We start from the raw sequence: 16,956 nt of genomic DNA, 5'->3' as shown, positions 1-16,956 counted from the left end.
ACAAATTAATAGATATGGTATTGTTATGATACAATAAAGTTTTATGCATACTTACCTGGCAGGTATATATATAGCTTATCCTCTTGACGCACTGGCAGAATTTCAAAACTCGCGGCACCGCTAGTACACTGGTAGTTCAGGTGATGGCCACCCCGCTCCCGTGGCGCTGGTACTTGGAACTATTCCCGTTTTCCTCAGATTTTCTCTGAAACCCTGTCTCCTGAGGGGAGGAGGGTGGGAATTTAATTATATATACCTGCCAGGTAAGTATGCATAAAACTTTATTGTATCATAACAATACCATTTTTATGCATGACACTTACCTGGCAGGTATATATATAGCTGATTGACCACATTTGGAGGTGGGTCATAGACAGCAACATCGTCATAATTCAAAAATTAACTAAATTTTTAGAACTATGTATTATGTTCCTTACCTGCTAAGGTAGCTGACTTCGTAGGTCCTGCCTCTTAGCCTGCTAAACCTTAGTAGCTCTCAACTAGGACGTGACCTGTTTGTTGAGAAAGCTAACAATAAGGGCCTGACAACTGGACGTGACCAATTTGTTGACAGAGAACCCTAGCCCTCATTTACCACGGGCATTCATGCTAGGAAAGTTAGTCACCTGAACCACACACAGCATATAATAAACACTAACCAACAGACTGAGCTGGTCTTAACCTTCTCAGACACAACCATAAAAAACACTATAACCTAATTAATATAAAAACCTAGCATGTTATTAGGTTATGGGGTGGAAACTCCTTTGCCCAGTACTGTACCTGAGGATACATACGGCCTAACGTTTGACAATTATCAAAAGTTGTCTTCACGTCTCTAAGGTAATGAGAGGCAAACAGAGTTTGTCCTCCAATACGTTGAATCTATAATGTCCTTGAGGGCTAAAATTTTTCCTGAATGCTAAGGACGTAGCTACTGCTCTCACCTCATGAGCTTTAACTTTAATTATACCGAAGCATTCCTCCTGACAAAGCAAATGAGCATCTTTAATGACTTCTCTTACAAAGAAAGCCATTGCGTTTTTAGACATAGATCTAGTAGGATCTTTAACGGAGCACCACAGAGAACATGAAGTTCCCCTAATGCTTCTTGTTCTTTCTATGTAAAACCGTAAGGCTCTTACTGGGGCAAAGAAGTTTCTTTCTTGTTCTTGACCTACCAGATCAGCCAGTCCTTCAATCTCAAATGATCTTGGCCATGGATGCGAAGGATTCTCATTCTTTGCTAAGAACTCCGTTGTTGAAAAGACAAACTGCTTTGTTGTGCTTCCATCCTATTTGCTTGTCAATAGCTTGCAGCTCGCTAATCCTTTTAGCTGTAGCTAAGGCTACTAAGAAGATAGTTTTTCTTCGTTAGCTCTCGCAAAGGCGCACTGCCCATAGGTTCGAACTTATCCGTCTCCAAGAATTTGAGAACGACATCCAATTCCAAGAAGGGGTTCTGCACCGTCGATCCTTCTTTGTATCAAACGATCTGAGGAGATCTCTAAGATCTGCGTCATTGGACAAGGTTTAAACCTCTGTGTCTAAACACTGCAGACAACATACACTTATAGCCTCTAATCGTCTGATTAGCCAAACCTAGTTTCTTTCTTCAGGTATAGCAGGAAATCTGCAATCTGTGTCACAGAGGTACTGGATGAAGAATCTTCCGATTCTTACACCATTTACGGAAGTTCTCCCACTTCGACTGGTACACTTTGATAGTCGATGGCCTTCGTGCTCTTGCAACTGCCTTCGCTGCTTCTCTAGAAAACCCCCTCGCTCTGACAAGTCTTTCGATAGTCTGAACGCAGTCAGACCCAGAGCGAGGTGTCTTGTGGAACCTGTCGAAGTGGGGTTGTTTGAGAGATCTACTCTCGTGGGTAGACTTCTCGGAGAATCTACTGTCCATTCCAGTCAGTACCTCGTGAACCACGTTTGGGCCGGCCAGTATGGGCTATCAGGGTCAGCCTTGTTCCTCGACTTTCCCTGAATTTTTTCATTACCTTTCCTAAAATCTTGAACGGGGGAAAAGCGTACGCATCTAGACCGTCCAATCTAGTAGGAAGGCATCGACTGCGACTGCAAGAGGGTCCGGGATTGGAGAACAATAGTTCGGTAACCTCTTCGTCGCTGCGGTAGCGAAAAGATCCACTACTGGAGTGCCCCAGAGCTTCCACAGTCTCTGGCATACTTGAAGATGCAACATCCACTCCGTGGAAAGCACTTGTCCGTCCCTGCTCAACAGATCCGCCCTGACGTTCTCTCTCTGAATGAACCTGGTGAGCAGGGTGACGTTTTCTCTCTGCGACCAAAGAAGAATCTCCTTCGCCAGGTTGCAAAGGGACAACGAGTGGGTTCCTCCTTGTTTCCGTATATATGCCAGAGCTGTGGTATTGTCCGCGTTGATCTGCACCACTTTGCGCTGATCCACCGGTCTGACGCTTTCATAGCCAAGAAGATCGCCATCAGTTCCTTCTGTTTATGTGCCATGCCTTTTCTTCTTCGCTCCAAAGGCCTGACTCCTCCCGACCCCCCGGGCCCAGCGTCGCTCCCCAGCCTGCGTCTGACGCGTCGGAAAATAATATCCGGTCTGGGTTCCTCTGCTGGAGTGACGTACCCTCTGACACCTCTCCGAACTAGCCACCACTTTAGTTATTCCTCTTTATCTTCGAAGGAATTGGAAACCGGAAGGAATCTGGTTTGCGATCTTCTTGGCCAGACTTCGTTCAGAAAGAACTGTAAGGGCCTCATGTGAAGTCTCCCTAGTGAAATGAACCGCTCTAACGAAGAGAGTGTCCCCAGCAGGCTCATCCACTCTCTCGCTGAGCATTGGTCTTTCATTAGGAATTCTTGCACTTTCCGTATACACATGGTCTGCTTTCGGGTGACGACCAAAAGCCCGAAAAGTCACTGAGGATATCAGAATCCCCAAATAAAACTAGTTCCTGAGAGGGGATCAATCGTGACTTTTCCAGGTTCACCATCAGACCCAGTTGCTGAGTTAATTCCAATGTTTACGTCCGTGTCCTCCAGACATTGCTGTTTTGATTGTGCTCTTATGAGCCAATCGTCGAGGTAGAGAGAGACTCTGACTACTGCCAAATGAGCCACTCGCCACTGACTCCTGCCAAATAGCCATTCGCCACATTCGACATCATTCTTGTAAAAATAAAAATTTGAGGCGCCGTGCACAGCCCGAAACACAGGGCTTTGAATTGATAAATCCTTCCCTGGATCACGAATCTCAAATATTTCCTGGACCTTGGATGAATTGGAATATGGAAGTACGCATCCTGAAGGTCCAGTGTTACCATCCAGTTCCCCTGGTCGTACCGCTGCCAGTACTGAATCGTTCGTCTCCATCGTAAACTTGGTCTTTTCTACGAACAAGTTTAGCTGGCTTACGTCCAGTACCGGCCTCCAACTTCCTGATGATTTCGGTACTAGAAACAGACGGTTGTAAAACCCTGGGGATTCGTGATCCAGAACCGGTTCTATTGCCCCTTTTCTATCATGGTGACGACCTGATGCCAAAGAGCCTCTCTCTTCTCTAAATCGATGTAATGAGCCCCTAGGGCTCTCGGAGCTGTAGCGAGAGGTGGTTTCTTGAGAAAGGGAATCTTGTACCCTTCCTTCGCTACCTTTACGGACCAAGGATCCGCTCCTTTGCTTTGCCAGACTTCCCAGAAGTCTAAAAGTCTGGCCCCCACACAAGTCTGGAGGGACTTCTGACTCATTGTTTGGTTGAAGTTTGGTTTGGCCCCTCTTTTGTTGGAACTCTTTTCCCTCTAAATGCTGGTCGAGCGAAAGTCCTACCCCCGAAAGGGCTGCTGTGCTGTCTTCGTATCCTTCGTAGTCTTATCCATGACCTTAGAAGGTAAATACTTCCTTACCGATGACGTAAGAAGATCTTGAGTCGCCTCTGAGTGAGGGAGAGAGATATTGGCCTTAATGATCTCTTGCGGGAAGAGCTGTCCTGACAGAGGAGAGAACATCAACTCCGACTTTTGCGCGTTCGACACTCCTTTAGCAGCGAACGAGCATAAGAGATGTCTTTTCTTCAAGACGCCTGCCTGTAAAAAAATTGAAGCCAATTCATTAGCTCCATCTCTCAAGGCTTATCCATACAGGACATAATACTTCTCGACAACTCGGATACTGACGACTCTTCCTTCCATCTCCGAAGTTCGAGCCAGGGCCCCAACCCCCAACGACCAGTCAAGAAAATTAACAACCTCAAAGGTCCTAAAGATACCTTGAGTAAATGGTCGAACTCCGACGAAGTCCACCACACTTTGGCTGAATGCAAAGCATGTCTACGGGAGCTATCCACTATGTGGAAAAGTTCTCCCTGGGAGGAGGCAGGCACTCCCAGGCCGAACGACTTTCCCCGTAGCATACCAAACACCAGACTTCGAAGCCAATTTGGCCGGAGGAAATACAAAAAAGAAGTCTTCCCGACTCTCTTTCTCTTCAACCACTCATTTACGCGTTGAAGGGCTTTCTTGGCCGAAATGGACAAAGTCATTTGTTTCAAAAACGACGATTTCTTGGCTGTCTTCGTCTTCGAAAATTGCGACAAAGGCGATGGCGGGCCTGAAGGTTGAAAATCTCCTCAAACAAAGAAAGAAGGCACTCTGTTAGCCTCCTGTAGTCCGAAGAAGGAGCTTCCGTCTTGTCCTCTTCCGCACTCTCCGCAAATTCTTCCTCCTGCGAAGAAATATCTTGAAAACCAAGATCCTGCTGACTCTCCAATTCAGAGTCCTTATGCAGCTCCTGTTTAGAAAGCGAATGCGGCACTGACTCCCATATTAAAACTCCTCTCTTCCTTGTCGAGACAATGTTTTTGACTTGCTGCCGCCTGCGTCCTCCTGAACGTATGCGTCCACCATGCGTCCATCACTTCTCCTCCTTGCGTCCTGCGTCCTGTACTTCGTCCTTCTTAAGGGACGCACTGCGTCCTGGATCGCGTTGTACGTCCTGCGTCCTCTTGGAGGACTTAACCGGGAGAGACGAGTCCTTACGTCTAACCGAAGGTTGTTCGGGCTTCTCCCATGATTGAACAATCACTGCCAATCTCTGCTGCATGTCCCGCAGCACCTCCTTCGTTTCCGCCTCCTTACGAGACTCCTGATGATGAGGAGATCGAGGACGCACCGGGTATAACACGAAGAGGCGAGCGAACTTCCAACTGACGTGAAATCCTCTTCCTTTTGATAGGGATCATCTCTTCATCCTCCGATGAAAAAATCTCAGGGCTACTCCACCCTTCTTGGTCGAAAGCCCTTTCCTCCTGTGAAGAGGACGAAAGTATGACCTCTTGAGAGGACGCGATACCTTCCGCGAACCGCCTACTCCTTCCGAGGCTGAACTATCCGAAGAACTGCCGGCACTTTCCCAGTGATCGCCTTTTCTATGGCGTACTGCAGCAGCCTGGGACTTATCAACAGGACTGCCTGAAGGGACGACTGATCGCAAGTCAACCCCTCTCGCCTCCCTTCGACTGTCGACATGCCTTCTCCCTTGGGTCTGGGAGCTTGACAGAGGTCTCGGTCTAGGAGCACGAGAGAGACGATCAGGCGCCCCCTCCACAACACTGTCACCAAACTTCCACTTTGTCTGTTAATCGTTTAATTTTGGTCTCCCATGGACGCAAGGGCAGCGAACACTTTCACTATTTGTGGATCAGTAGTATCCTCAGATACAGCAACTGGAGCAGGAGAAACCTGGGGGGAAGGTGCTACATCTACATGTGAATGAGCTGGAGAAGACACATGCAAAGATTCATCCAAAGGTTTACTCGAAGATCCCGATCTTTCACTCCTAGATACAGATCTTCTAACCCGATCTTTTTCTAATCTCTCCACATACTTCATAAGAGCCTTCCACTCTTTCTCATTCAGACACTGACATTCATTGCACCTCTTGTCCCACGTACATACAAACTCGCCCGACACTTCTTACAAATAGTATGTGGATCTACCGATGATTTCGGCAGTCTCACCTTACACCCTTCTTTCACACAAACTCTAAACATACTTCCTGAATCAGACATACTAAACAAGGTCCAAACAAAATGCGATTGCCACCTCTAACTTCGTGAATACGATACCAATATCCAAAAGTCAGATAACGAGCAGGAAATTCTAACAGAGAACCAACAACGATGTTGCCGGTTCGGCTGGCAGAGAAAATCTGAGGAAAACGGGAATAGTTCCAAGTACCAGCGCCACGGGAGCGGGGTGGCCATCACCTGAACTACCAGTGTACTAGCGGTTGCCGCGAGTTTTGAAATTCTGCCAGTGCGTCAAGAGGATAAGCTATATATATACCTGCCAGGTAAGTGTCATGCATAAAAGTATATTTTAACCATATTATAAGTACATAATCACATGATTCACTGAGTCACTGAGACTATACATCTAATAACCCAAGGATCAGAGAGAAAACTACAGCAATTGTATTAATAGGAATGTGAGGTGAATGTTGGTGTCCATCAGGGACCTGCACCAAGTTCTTTGCTGTTTATTGAGATACTAGATAAAGCGACAAGAAGCACGGAAAGGGAGGCCCTTGGGAGTTGCTGTATGTTTAGCAAAAGTAAGTGGAAGAGACTGTAAAGTTTTAAGTATGGTAGAAATGAACTGAGAAGAAAGGACTGTACAGGAAGCAAAGAAAAATGTATAGTCAAGAGCATTCACATGTATGCAGCAGGAGAGGAGTGAGTGTGAAATAAGAACTTAATTTTGAATATAAAATATGGTCACTAGAGTTACTTAAAATACATAAGAGCAAATGTGGAAAAGAGGAAAAGAGTGCCAAGCTGTGATGGAAAGGCATATTACAAGATATAAGGACACATTGGACTGTGAAGCAGATATTGATAAGGCAACCCACATAGCTGCAACAAAAAGAGATGACTATAATTCTTGGTATAAAAAGAGTATCTTGCTGGTAAGCAGATAAAAATGTATCAATAAACCACATTTTGGAGTAGAAATGATATTGTTATGATACAATAAAGTTTCATACATACTTACCTGGCAGATATATACATAGCTAAGACTCCGTCGTCCCCGACAGAAATTCAAATTTCGCGCCACTCGCTACAGGTAGGTCAGGTGATCTACCTGCCCTGCCCGGGTTAGGGTGGCAGGACTAGGAACCATTCCCGTTTTTGCTATCATATTTTCTCTCTTCCACCTGTCTCCTGCGGGGGCGGCTGGGTGGCAATTAATCGTATATATCTGCCAGGTAAGTATGTATGAAACTTTATTGTATCATAACAATATCATTTTCATACAATCAACTTACCTGTCAGATATATGCATAGCTGATTGGCACCCTTTGGTGGAGGGTAAGAGACAGCTACTTATGGAATAGACAGGTAAACAACATATGCTGTAGGTATAAATAAACCTTGGTTCCTACCTGATAGGTGGTAGACTTTGTGGCTGCTGCCCAGGAGTCTGCATCACCTCAAGAAACTTTAGCGAGATATATGATCTATGGCCAAGAGTTCTTGTGGGTCTGCCGATGGGGTCTTATCCGCTTACTCGGCAGAGCCTGAAAGGACTTTGTCAATGGGTGCTGATCCACTTATATGACAAAACACCTTATGAAGGAGCACACAACCAATCCCGACCACCTGATCCTAACCACCGTGTTAGTATTAAAAATTGTTCCGAGTTATCCCCAAACTCTTCACAACAACCATAACTCAAAAACACATTACGCACACACACACAATTTAAAAAAAAAAAAAAATAATAATAATGATACTCATCTAATAAGATATCACAAGAGTTCCTTACTGAACAATAGTGACTGGCCGCCAGTGCGACGTCTGCACTTTGTCAGCAGAAAGTCTAGAACATATCTAATAGACGGTATGTACAATTTAAGAGTGGTGTTAGCTCCTATACCCAGGATCGTATCCGCTGACACGAAAGGACCTATAGAAAAACAATTCTCATAGGTCACACGAACACTCTCAAGTAGTTGAGATGCAAATACTGAGTTGCATCTCCAAAATGTCGCTTCCAAGATGTTCTTTAGCGACAATATTTTATGAAACGAGAGATGTCCGCTACTTGCTCTTACTTCATAAGCTTTCACTCTTAGAAGTCGAAAAGCGTCGTTCAGGAGACAGATCCTTATGCGCATCTGTAATGACGCTTCTTACAAAGAACGCTAGAGCATTCTTGGACATCAGTCTTGTGGGGTCTTTTACCGCGCACCAAAGACCTTGTGTCGAGCCCCCCATCTGGTGTTTTCTCTGAAGATAGAATTTCAGAGCTCTTACAGGCAAAGAGATCTTTCTGCCTCTCTCCCACCCTGGACCGACTCATAAACCTTTAACCTCGAAGGTGCCTAGGCCAGGGATTCGAGGGATTCTCGTTTTTAGCCAGAAATAAAGCTTTAAACGAGCAAATGGCCGAGTCCCCCTTAAATCCTACTTTATCCTCTAAAGCATGCAGTTCACTAACTCTTTTTGCTGTGGCTAAAGCTAATAGGAATAAACATTTTCTAGTCAGGTCTCGAAAAGATTCCAGATGAGGAGGTTCGAACTTATCAGATGATAGGAATTTTAAAACTACATCAAGGTTCCAGCTAGGAGGAGCTGGCCCCGACGACTTCGTAGTTTCAAAGGATCTTATGAGATCGTGGAGATCCTTATTCTCTGTTAGATCTAGTCCTCTATTCCTGAAGACTGCAGAAAGCATACTTCTGTAACCCTTTATTGTGGGTACAGATAGATGCGAATCTTCCCTCAAGAATAGTAAGAAATCAGCGATTTCCGTCACAGAGGTAGTGGAGGAGGACAACTTCTTAGACTTGCACCACCTTCTAAAAACTTCCCACTTAGACTGATATACTCGTCTAGTGGAAGCTCTGCGGGCTCTCGCAATCGCGCTTGCAACTTTGCGAGAAAACCCTCTCGCTCTGACAAGTCTTTCGATAATCGAAAGGCAGTCAGAGCGAGAGCGGGGAGGTTTTGATGATACCTCTGGATGTGTGGTTGTTTGAGAAGATCCGTCCTTCTTGGGAGGGATCTGGGAAAATCTACTGTCCACTCCACCACCTCTGTGAACCAGTCTTGTGCTGGCCAAAAGGGGGCTATCAGGGTCATCCGTGTTCCTTCTGAAGCCACAAATTTCTTTAGAACTAGTCCCAGGATCTTGAACGGTGGAAAGGCGTAGACGTCTATGTGAGACCAGTCTAGTAGGAAGGCGTCGACCATCAGAGCTCTGGGATCTTCTACCAGCGAACAAAATACCTCCAGTCTTTTGGAAAGGAATGTGGCGAAGAGATCCACATGAGGAGTCCCCCAAAGAGACCAGAGACTCTGACACACTTCTGAGTGGAGGGTCCACTCTGTGTGAAGGACCTGGTTCCTCCTGCTAAGCCTGTCCGCCCTCACGTTCCTTTCTCCCTGAATAAATCTCGTAAGCAGGGAGATATTTCTCTGGGAAGTCCAAAGCAGTAGTTCTCTTGCCAGTTCGTAAAGGAACAAGGAGTGAGTCCCTCCTTGTTTCCGAATGTAGGCCAACGCTGTGGTGTTGTCTATATTCACTTGAACAACTTTGTTCGATACCAAAGGTTCTAGGCTCTTTAGAGCCAGATGTACGGCAAAGAGCTCCTTGCAGTTTATGTGCCAGGACACCCGTGCTGCTTCCCAGATGCCTGACACCTCTGTTGAGCCTAAAGTTGTTCCCCAACACTTCTCCGACGCGTCGGAGTATAACACTAGGTTCAGGTTCTGAACCTTCAGGGAGATTCCCTTGTTCTCCTTCAATGGGGGCAACCACCATTCCAAGTGAGGCTTCATCTCCACTGGAATGGGAAAGGCGTCAGATAGATTTCCTGTCTTCCAACTCCAAGACCTCTTGAGGAAGAATTGAAGTGGACGTATATGCAGTCTTCCTAGAGGAAAGAACTGTTCAAGAGAGGAAAGGGTTCCTAGAAGGCTTAACCATTCCCTCGCCGACGTCCGTTCTTTCCTTAAGAAGAGACAGACTTTCTCCAAGCCTCTCGCGAGTCTCTCTTGCAAAGGAAATACTCGAAAACCCCGAGAATCCATCTGAATCCCCAAATAGACTAAGTTATGTCTGGGGATCAGCTGCGACTTCTCGAGGTTCACGAGTAATCCCAACGACTTGATCAAGTTCATGGTCAGAATAAAGTCCTCCAAACACTGTCTCTCTGATCTGGCCCTGATGAGCCAGTCGTCCAGATACAGAGAGATATTCACCCCTTTTAGGTGAAGAAACCTCGCCACATTCTTCATAAGGCTTGTGAAGACCTGAGGAGCTGTGGACAGGCCGAAACACAAGGCCATCTTGTACTGCCTTGTTGATACACGACAGTATACAAAGGAAAACTTCTGGGTCGAGTCCTTCTGAGTCATGCGCCTTTTTGGACATCACCCCAAGGGACCAATCTAAGAAGTTGAATACTTACAATACATGGAAGAGCCCCTTGAGGAGATGATCCAGTTCTGAAATGCCCCAAGTCACATGGGCAGAGTTCAAACCTTGTCTTCTCGACGCATCGACTAACGTTGAAAAGTCTGCTTCAGCCGAAGACGGGAGAGAAAGGCCCATATTCTCTCCCGTCTGATACCAAATGCCCCTTCTGCCAGCGAGTCTCGCTGAGGGCATGCAAAGACCGTCCTGACCAGCTCCTTCTTCGAATCCATCCACGAATTCAAAGACTGAAGAGCACTCTTCACAGATATGGTGGGTTTCATTCTAAGAAAAGACGAAGACTTCTTTGCCTTTGCGCTCGAAAACAGAGAGCGCGGAGAAGGAGGAGCGGCAGGGGTTAATGCATCTCCATATTCTTCAAAAAGCAGGGCTGTCAAGACTTTGTAGCTTGACAGTCCTTCCCTTCTACGAGTCTCGTCTTCTGAGTTCTCATCTAACTCGGGGTCTAAAGGAGAATCCGTAGAAAAATCAGGACGTCTTTTCTCTGGAGGAGACAAACTGCTGATAGGAGAGGGACTATGGGAGTGATAATCTCTCCTCTTCACAAAAGTTTAAGCCTTGTAAGAAGCTTCCCGCTTGGCTGGCGCCACGCGCTTAGGTGGCTCCTCATATATGGATGACGCCTCGCGCTTGGAAGACGCCTCTCGTCCGCCGAGCGTCCTGGCTGACGCCTCGCACTTGGCCGACTCCTCACGTCTGGAAGACGCCTCGCGCCTGGAAGACGTCTCGCACTCAACTGGCGTCCTGGCTGGCGCCTCGTGCTTAGATGACGCTTCACGTCCGGAAGGAGTCCTGGCTGGAGTCTCGCGCCTGGCTGATTCCACGCCTCTGTATGACGCCTCACGCCTGGAAGACGCCTCACGTTTGGCTGGCGTCTTGTCTTGCGCTTCGCGCCTGGTATATGCCTCTCTCGCTCTTGATCTAGAAAGAAAGTCCTCTTCTACTTGTTTGGAAGAGGAAGCTTCATGCCTGAAAGACGCCTCGCGTTTGGCAGGGGAGAGAGGACGAGACTTCTTGATAGGAAGAGAAACGTCCTTCTTACGAGGAGGATCTCTAGCCAAAACTCCGACCAATGAGGCTAGCTGCTCTTGGACAGCAAGAAGAATTTTCCTTGAAGCTTCTCCTACGTCTTCTTCAATGGGAGGAGAAGGAGAGTTCGAAGGCGAGTGATCCGCTACGTCCATGTAGTGAGACGTTGACGCAACCTTAGCCTTTTTGATTGAAGAGGGAGCTTCATCCGAGAAGCGCTCCGGGCTCGAATTCAAATCAGGTTCTCTATAACGCCTTTTCAGGGGCCTGGAAAGGTCCGAATCCTTCCACCCTCGTTTAGGTGAAGGAGACCTTACCTTACCTTACAGACCTTACATCTTGTTCGGGTTGCCCCAGGTCCCTCAGTGTGAGGCACCTCTAATGTCTACCAGAGAGTTGCTAGTACATCTTCCGGTATATTTTGCATCTTCCAATCTTGGATGGTCTGGGATGCAGTTTAGATATTTGTCGAGCTTATTCTTAAACACATCTACGCTCACTCCTGATATATTCCTCAGATGAGCTGGCAACGCATTGAATAGACGCTGCATTATCGATGCTGGTGCGTAGTGGATTAATGTCCTGGAAGAGAAACACTCTCGCAGGACGATTTTTCTAAAGCGGTCCTGAGCAGCCTGAAGCGAAACAGAGCCTGCTGAAGGGACGTCTGACCGTTGGGGATTCTCCACAACCTCCTTAAGGCTTTCAACTTTCCTTCTCCTCTGGGCATGGGAGCTTGGAAGCGGTCTAGGCCTGGGAGCGTCGCAGAGACGATCAAACACCACCTCCACAACACTGGGAGCACTCACTTCACTAAACACTTCACTCTCACTATCCTCACCTTGTAAGGCCGCCATTTTGGACTTCATCTTAGAGATAGTAGCCTTCAGATCGGCGATTTCAGAGGCCGATTCTGAAAGTAAAGCTTGTGAATGATTCGACAAAGAGGGAGAATCAAAATCATTAAGGTTAGAGATAGGATCAATAAAAGGCTCAATAGGCCTTGTACTCACACTCTTTAAACGTCTAACTCTATCCCTCTCTAACTTCCTCAAATAAGAAGTTAGAGTCTTCCATTCTTCCGGATTCAACCCCTCACATTCATGACAGGTATTAGAAGAACATTCAAACCCCCTACATTTACGACATACAGTGTGAGGATCAACCGAAGCCTTCGGTATCCTCACCTTGCAGCCTACATTCACACACATTCTCACACTCACATTTGAGTCAGACATACTGAGAAAAATAAAAAAGCAAGTCCTAATTCAGTCCACAGTAGCGAATGCCAAAAACCACGATCCAGGTACGTCACCAAAAAGCCGAGAAACGATGATCCAAAGGTTGAAATAAGAATCTAAGTCAGGAGGAAGTAACAACAATGTTGATACCACTGGCAACAGAGAAAATATGATAGAAAACGGGAATGGTTCCTAGTCCTGCCACCCAGGGCAGGCCGGTAGATCACCTGACCTACCTGTAGCGAGTGGCGCGAAATTTGAATTTCTGTCGGGGACGACGGAGTCTTAGCTATGTATATATCTGACAGGTAAGTTGATTGTTTGAAAAATGCTTTTGACAAGTACTGATTGGAATACTGAGCAATAAACTTACTACAAAGAGGCAAAAAAAGAACTGTCCTTAAAGTACTATAACATCTAAATAATCTAGGCAACAGATTCAAGTACTGCACTTACATTTTTTCAAAAATGTTTTGAGAATTTTGTTGAGCCCTGCAGCGTCAGTGTTGCTCGGTATTGACACTGATGCTCCGGGAACAGCATACCTGCAATGGATATATTTGTTAAAAAATATAATACCAATCTGTAATCCAGTTGAGAATTACTCATCATGGATGGAATTGCAAATATAATTTATTTGATATACAGACACCACCCTAAGATCTTAGGCTAAGTAAATGCTGGTCCCTGGATGCTCTCTTCTGTGATTTCTAAGATATGTACCTGCTACTTAGTAGTGCACCAATCGACAGATGCATGAGATGAAGGATTTTGCATAGTTGACTTTGGTTGTCCTCTGGCTAGGACATCTTTCAACCTTACCCACAGGAACCCTTGGATGTACCCCCATTCTACATGTAGGCCATTATCATCAAGCATTTTTACATCAGTGTTTCCCTTCAAGAGGTCAGATGTGAAATAAGTTCTCTCCACCCTTCTCTTTCTCCCTGAACTCCCATCAGATCTAGGTCTTCATCTGTCCCACTTTCTCCAAGAATTACTGGATCTTCCTAAAGGCTTTCATTTTGTTACTTTTGTATTAACTGCTTTTCTGACTAACTATTCCTCAACCTTGCTCGTTCCACGTCCAAACCATATGAATCTTTGAGCTGTCATATTTCTCAGCCTCTTGTTTCCACATTTTTCCAGCTGTTCCTCATTTATAAAACAATCTCCTCACCATACCTGTGCCTTGAATCTTACAGGCCTTATGCACTCTACTAATGGGATATTTTTATTTACCACAAAGACTCCTGAACCATGGGTCAAGAAAGGGCCTTAGCAATAAGAACTGGAATACTACTGCATAGAATTTAGGCCAAAGGCTAAGTACTGGGACCTATGAGGTCACTGCGCTGAAAGGGAAATTGAGAGCAAAAAAGTTTTAAAGGTGTAATAGGAGGAAAATGTCAAATTTTTTAATCAATTTGTATTCTTCATAACTAACAAACCATCGGTCTTAACATTAGGATAATCTTCTAGTGCCAGCTGGAAATCAAGTACAATTAATAAAAAAACTTGTGTAATCCAGGACCTATTGGCATCCATGTGGAGAGGGTAGCGATATGGTAAAAGGAATAAAAGGGGTTCGAGATAGGGGCCAAAGGGACACTGCAAAGACCCTTAAGTAATGCCTTTGGTGCACTGACAGCACTAACCCCCTAAGGGGACTCATATATAGGGGTTTGTATAACTGAATCACGAAAGTTAGGAACGTGATAAATCCATAAATAAAGATATATGCCAGGAAGGAAAAATAAATGAAGGAGGATCTGCAAGATCTTTCGACGTTAAACGTCCTTTACTGCTCAGTAAAGGATGTTTAATGTCGAAAGATCTTGGAGATCCTCCTTCGTTTATTTTTCCTCCGTGGCATATATCTTTATATATAGGGGTTTGCGTGCAGAATGCTATAATGAAAAGATGGTTTACGGTGAAGCCCCTGTTAGGTATAAATAGTACTGGGAACTTAAGACCTATCCATCAATATATATCTGCTAAATTTATATAAAATGGGGAGTCTGGACATTATGTGCAATAAAGTTAGTAGGTGAATGTTAAGTCCAGAATAGGTAATTATAATTTCATGTGATAAGATGGGGTAGCCAAGACATGTGTTCCAGCAGAAATTTAGACCCATCAGTCTACATACACAGGCTATGCTTAAGTCTGACAGAAATAAGGACAAAGTTTTAGGTTATCCCTTGAATGTGTATTTACGTTCCTCTCAATGCAAGTTTATTTTCTCCTAAATGATGAACTAATGGCATAATTCAAGCGGTTTTCCGGGAGGTGGCCGCGTTCCGAGAGGGGTGGTTGCTATGTCACCACTTGGTTGTTTACCTTAAGGGTATTTCCTGGCCGTGTCTCTATTACTTAGATTAACCACCTTACCTTGAGTAGTACCTAGGTATTTCTGGGAAGGGGGGGGGGGGAGATGTGCAGAATCATGGCAACAGGTTCCACAGACAAAAACAAACCCGACATTTTCTAGAATACTGTGTCCTGCCCTACCCAGACTTTACTTTCCTAACCTCACTTAGGGTGCAGTGCCCTGACCAAATTGGAGGGGGAGGGGGGGGGGGGGGGGGGGGGGCGCTTTGCCTCCCCAAGTAACACGACGTCGGAAACGTGGATTAGGGGGAAACACCGCCTTGGATCCATTGTCATCGGGTGGATTAGCCTTATTCACTCGATATTCAATTGGTGAAACAAGAATACAATTACATCTTTAAGCATACCATTCAAAAGATTCAAAAGATTGTGATATAAGAAAGTCTCATACGAACTGAAATAAGCATGCAAGGTCTTCGTAAAATGATATTGTTATGATACAATAAAGTTTCATACATACTTACCTGGCAGATATATACATAGCTATCGACTCCGTCGTCCCCAACAGAAATTCAAATTTCGCGGCACTCGCTACAGGTAGGTCAGGTGATCTACCGCCCTGCTCTGGGTGGCAGGACTAGGAACCATTCCCGTTTTCTAATCAGATTCTCTCTTCCACCTGTCTCCTGCGGGGAGGCTGGGTGGGTCTTCAATTGTATATATCTGCCAGGTAAGTATGTATGAAACTTTATTGTATCATAACAATATCATTTTCATACATTCAACTTACCTGTCAGATATATACATAGCTGATTGACACCCTTTGGTGGAGGGCAAGAGACAGCTAACTACTGACTAGACAGGTAAACAACATATGTTGTAGGTATTTATAGACCTTGGTTCCTACCTTATCAGGTGGAAGACTTCGTGACTGCTTGTCTAGGATTGGTTCTGCTTCACCTCAAGAGCCTAGCGAGATAGTGATCTGTGGCCAAGAGTTCTTGTGGATCTGTCGATGGGGTATCATCCACTTACTCGACAGAACCTAACTGGCATTTGTCAATGGGAGCACATCCGCTTATATGACAACACGCCTTTATTTAAGGAGCACACAACCGATCCCGATCACCCGAACCTAACACCCGTGTTAGTTCTAAGATTGCCAAGAGCTATCCCCAAACTCTTAGCAAACAACCACAAACTCAATAACCACACATACAATAGTACAAAAAAAAAATTTTTGTACCCCTCTAAAAGTCAGCTGTCACTCGATCCCCTAGTGAAGAGAAGTGAAGGTCGCCTGTGCGACACCTGACACTTCCATGCACAGGAAACTCAAGAACACATCCAACAAGAGGGTTACATACATTATTAAGGATCGGTGCTAGCTCCCTTACCCAGAACCGTCTGTGCTGACACAAACGGACCTAGAGAAAAACATTTCTCATACGTAACTCGCACATCTTTTAAATAATGAGATGCAAACACAGAGTTGCATCTCCAATAAGTTGCATCCAAAATTTTTTTAAGAGACATATTTCTTTGGAACGCAACAGAGGTTGCGATTGCCCTAACTTCGTGGGCTCTCACTCTTAAAAGATTAAAAGAATCATCTGGACAATTCTTATGAGCTTCCGTAATAACTCTTCTAACAAAGAAGGCTAAGGCGTTCTTGGACATTGCTCTCTTGGGGTCTTTTACTGAGCACCAAAGACCTTTTTGCGAACCCCCCAACTGCTTCTTCCTGTCCAGATAGAATTTAAGAGCTCTAACTGGGCAAAGGGATCTTTCTGCCTCTCTGCCCACCAAACTAGTAAGTCCTTTTACCTCGAAGCTCCTGGGCCAGGGATTCGAAG

The 16,956-nt window shown here is 45.3% G+C and overlaps 1 protein-coding gene across 1 annotated transcript in view; it reads right to left on the bottom strand.

The window, feature by feature from the left end:
- Nucleotides 1-13,907, bottom strand: part of LOC135224064 (ribosome biogenesis protein WDR12 homolog) — a 70,485-nt gene extending 56,578 nt beyond the window's left edge. The window contains exons 1-2 of the mRNA XM_064262977.1: nt 13,860-13,907; nt 13,223-13,349 (exon numbers count right to left, since the gene is read on the bottom strand). Coding sequence (XP_064119047.1) covers nt 13,223-13,349; nt 13,860-13,907 — 175 coding nt within the window. The remainder of the gene's footprint in view (nt 1-13,222; nt 13,350-13,859) is intronic.
- Nucleotides 13,908-16,956: the final 3,049 nt, after the last annotated feature.

The sequence above is a fragment of the Macrobrachium nipponense genome, chromosome 10 (genome assembly GCF_015104395.2).
Source record: "Macrobrachium nipponense isolate FS-2020 chromosome 10, ASM1510439v2, whole genome shotgun sequence".
In the NCBI taxonomy this organism is placed as follows: domain Eukaryota; kingdom Metazoa; phylum Arthropoda; class Malacostraca; order Decapoda; family Palaemonidae; genus Macrobrachium; species Macrobrachium nipponense.
Note: the sequence above shows the minus strand (reverse complement) of the source record. Positions and strands in the feature narration are given on the sequence as shown.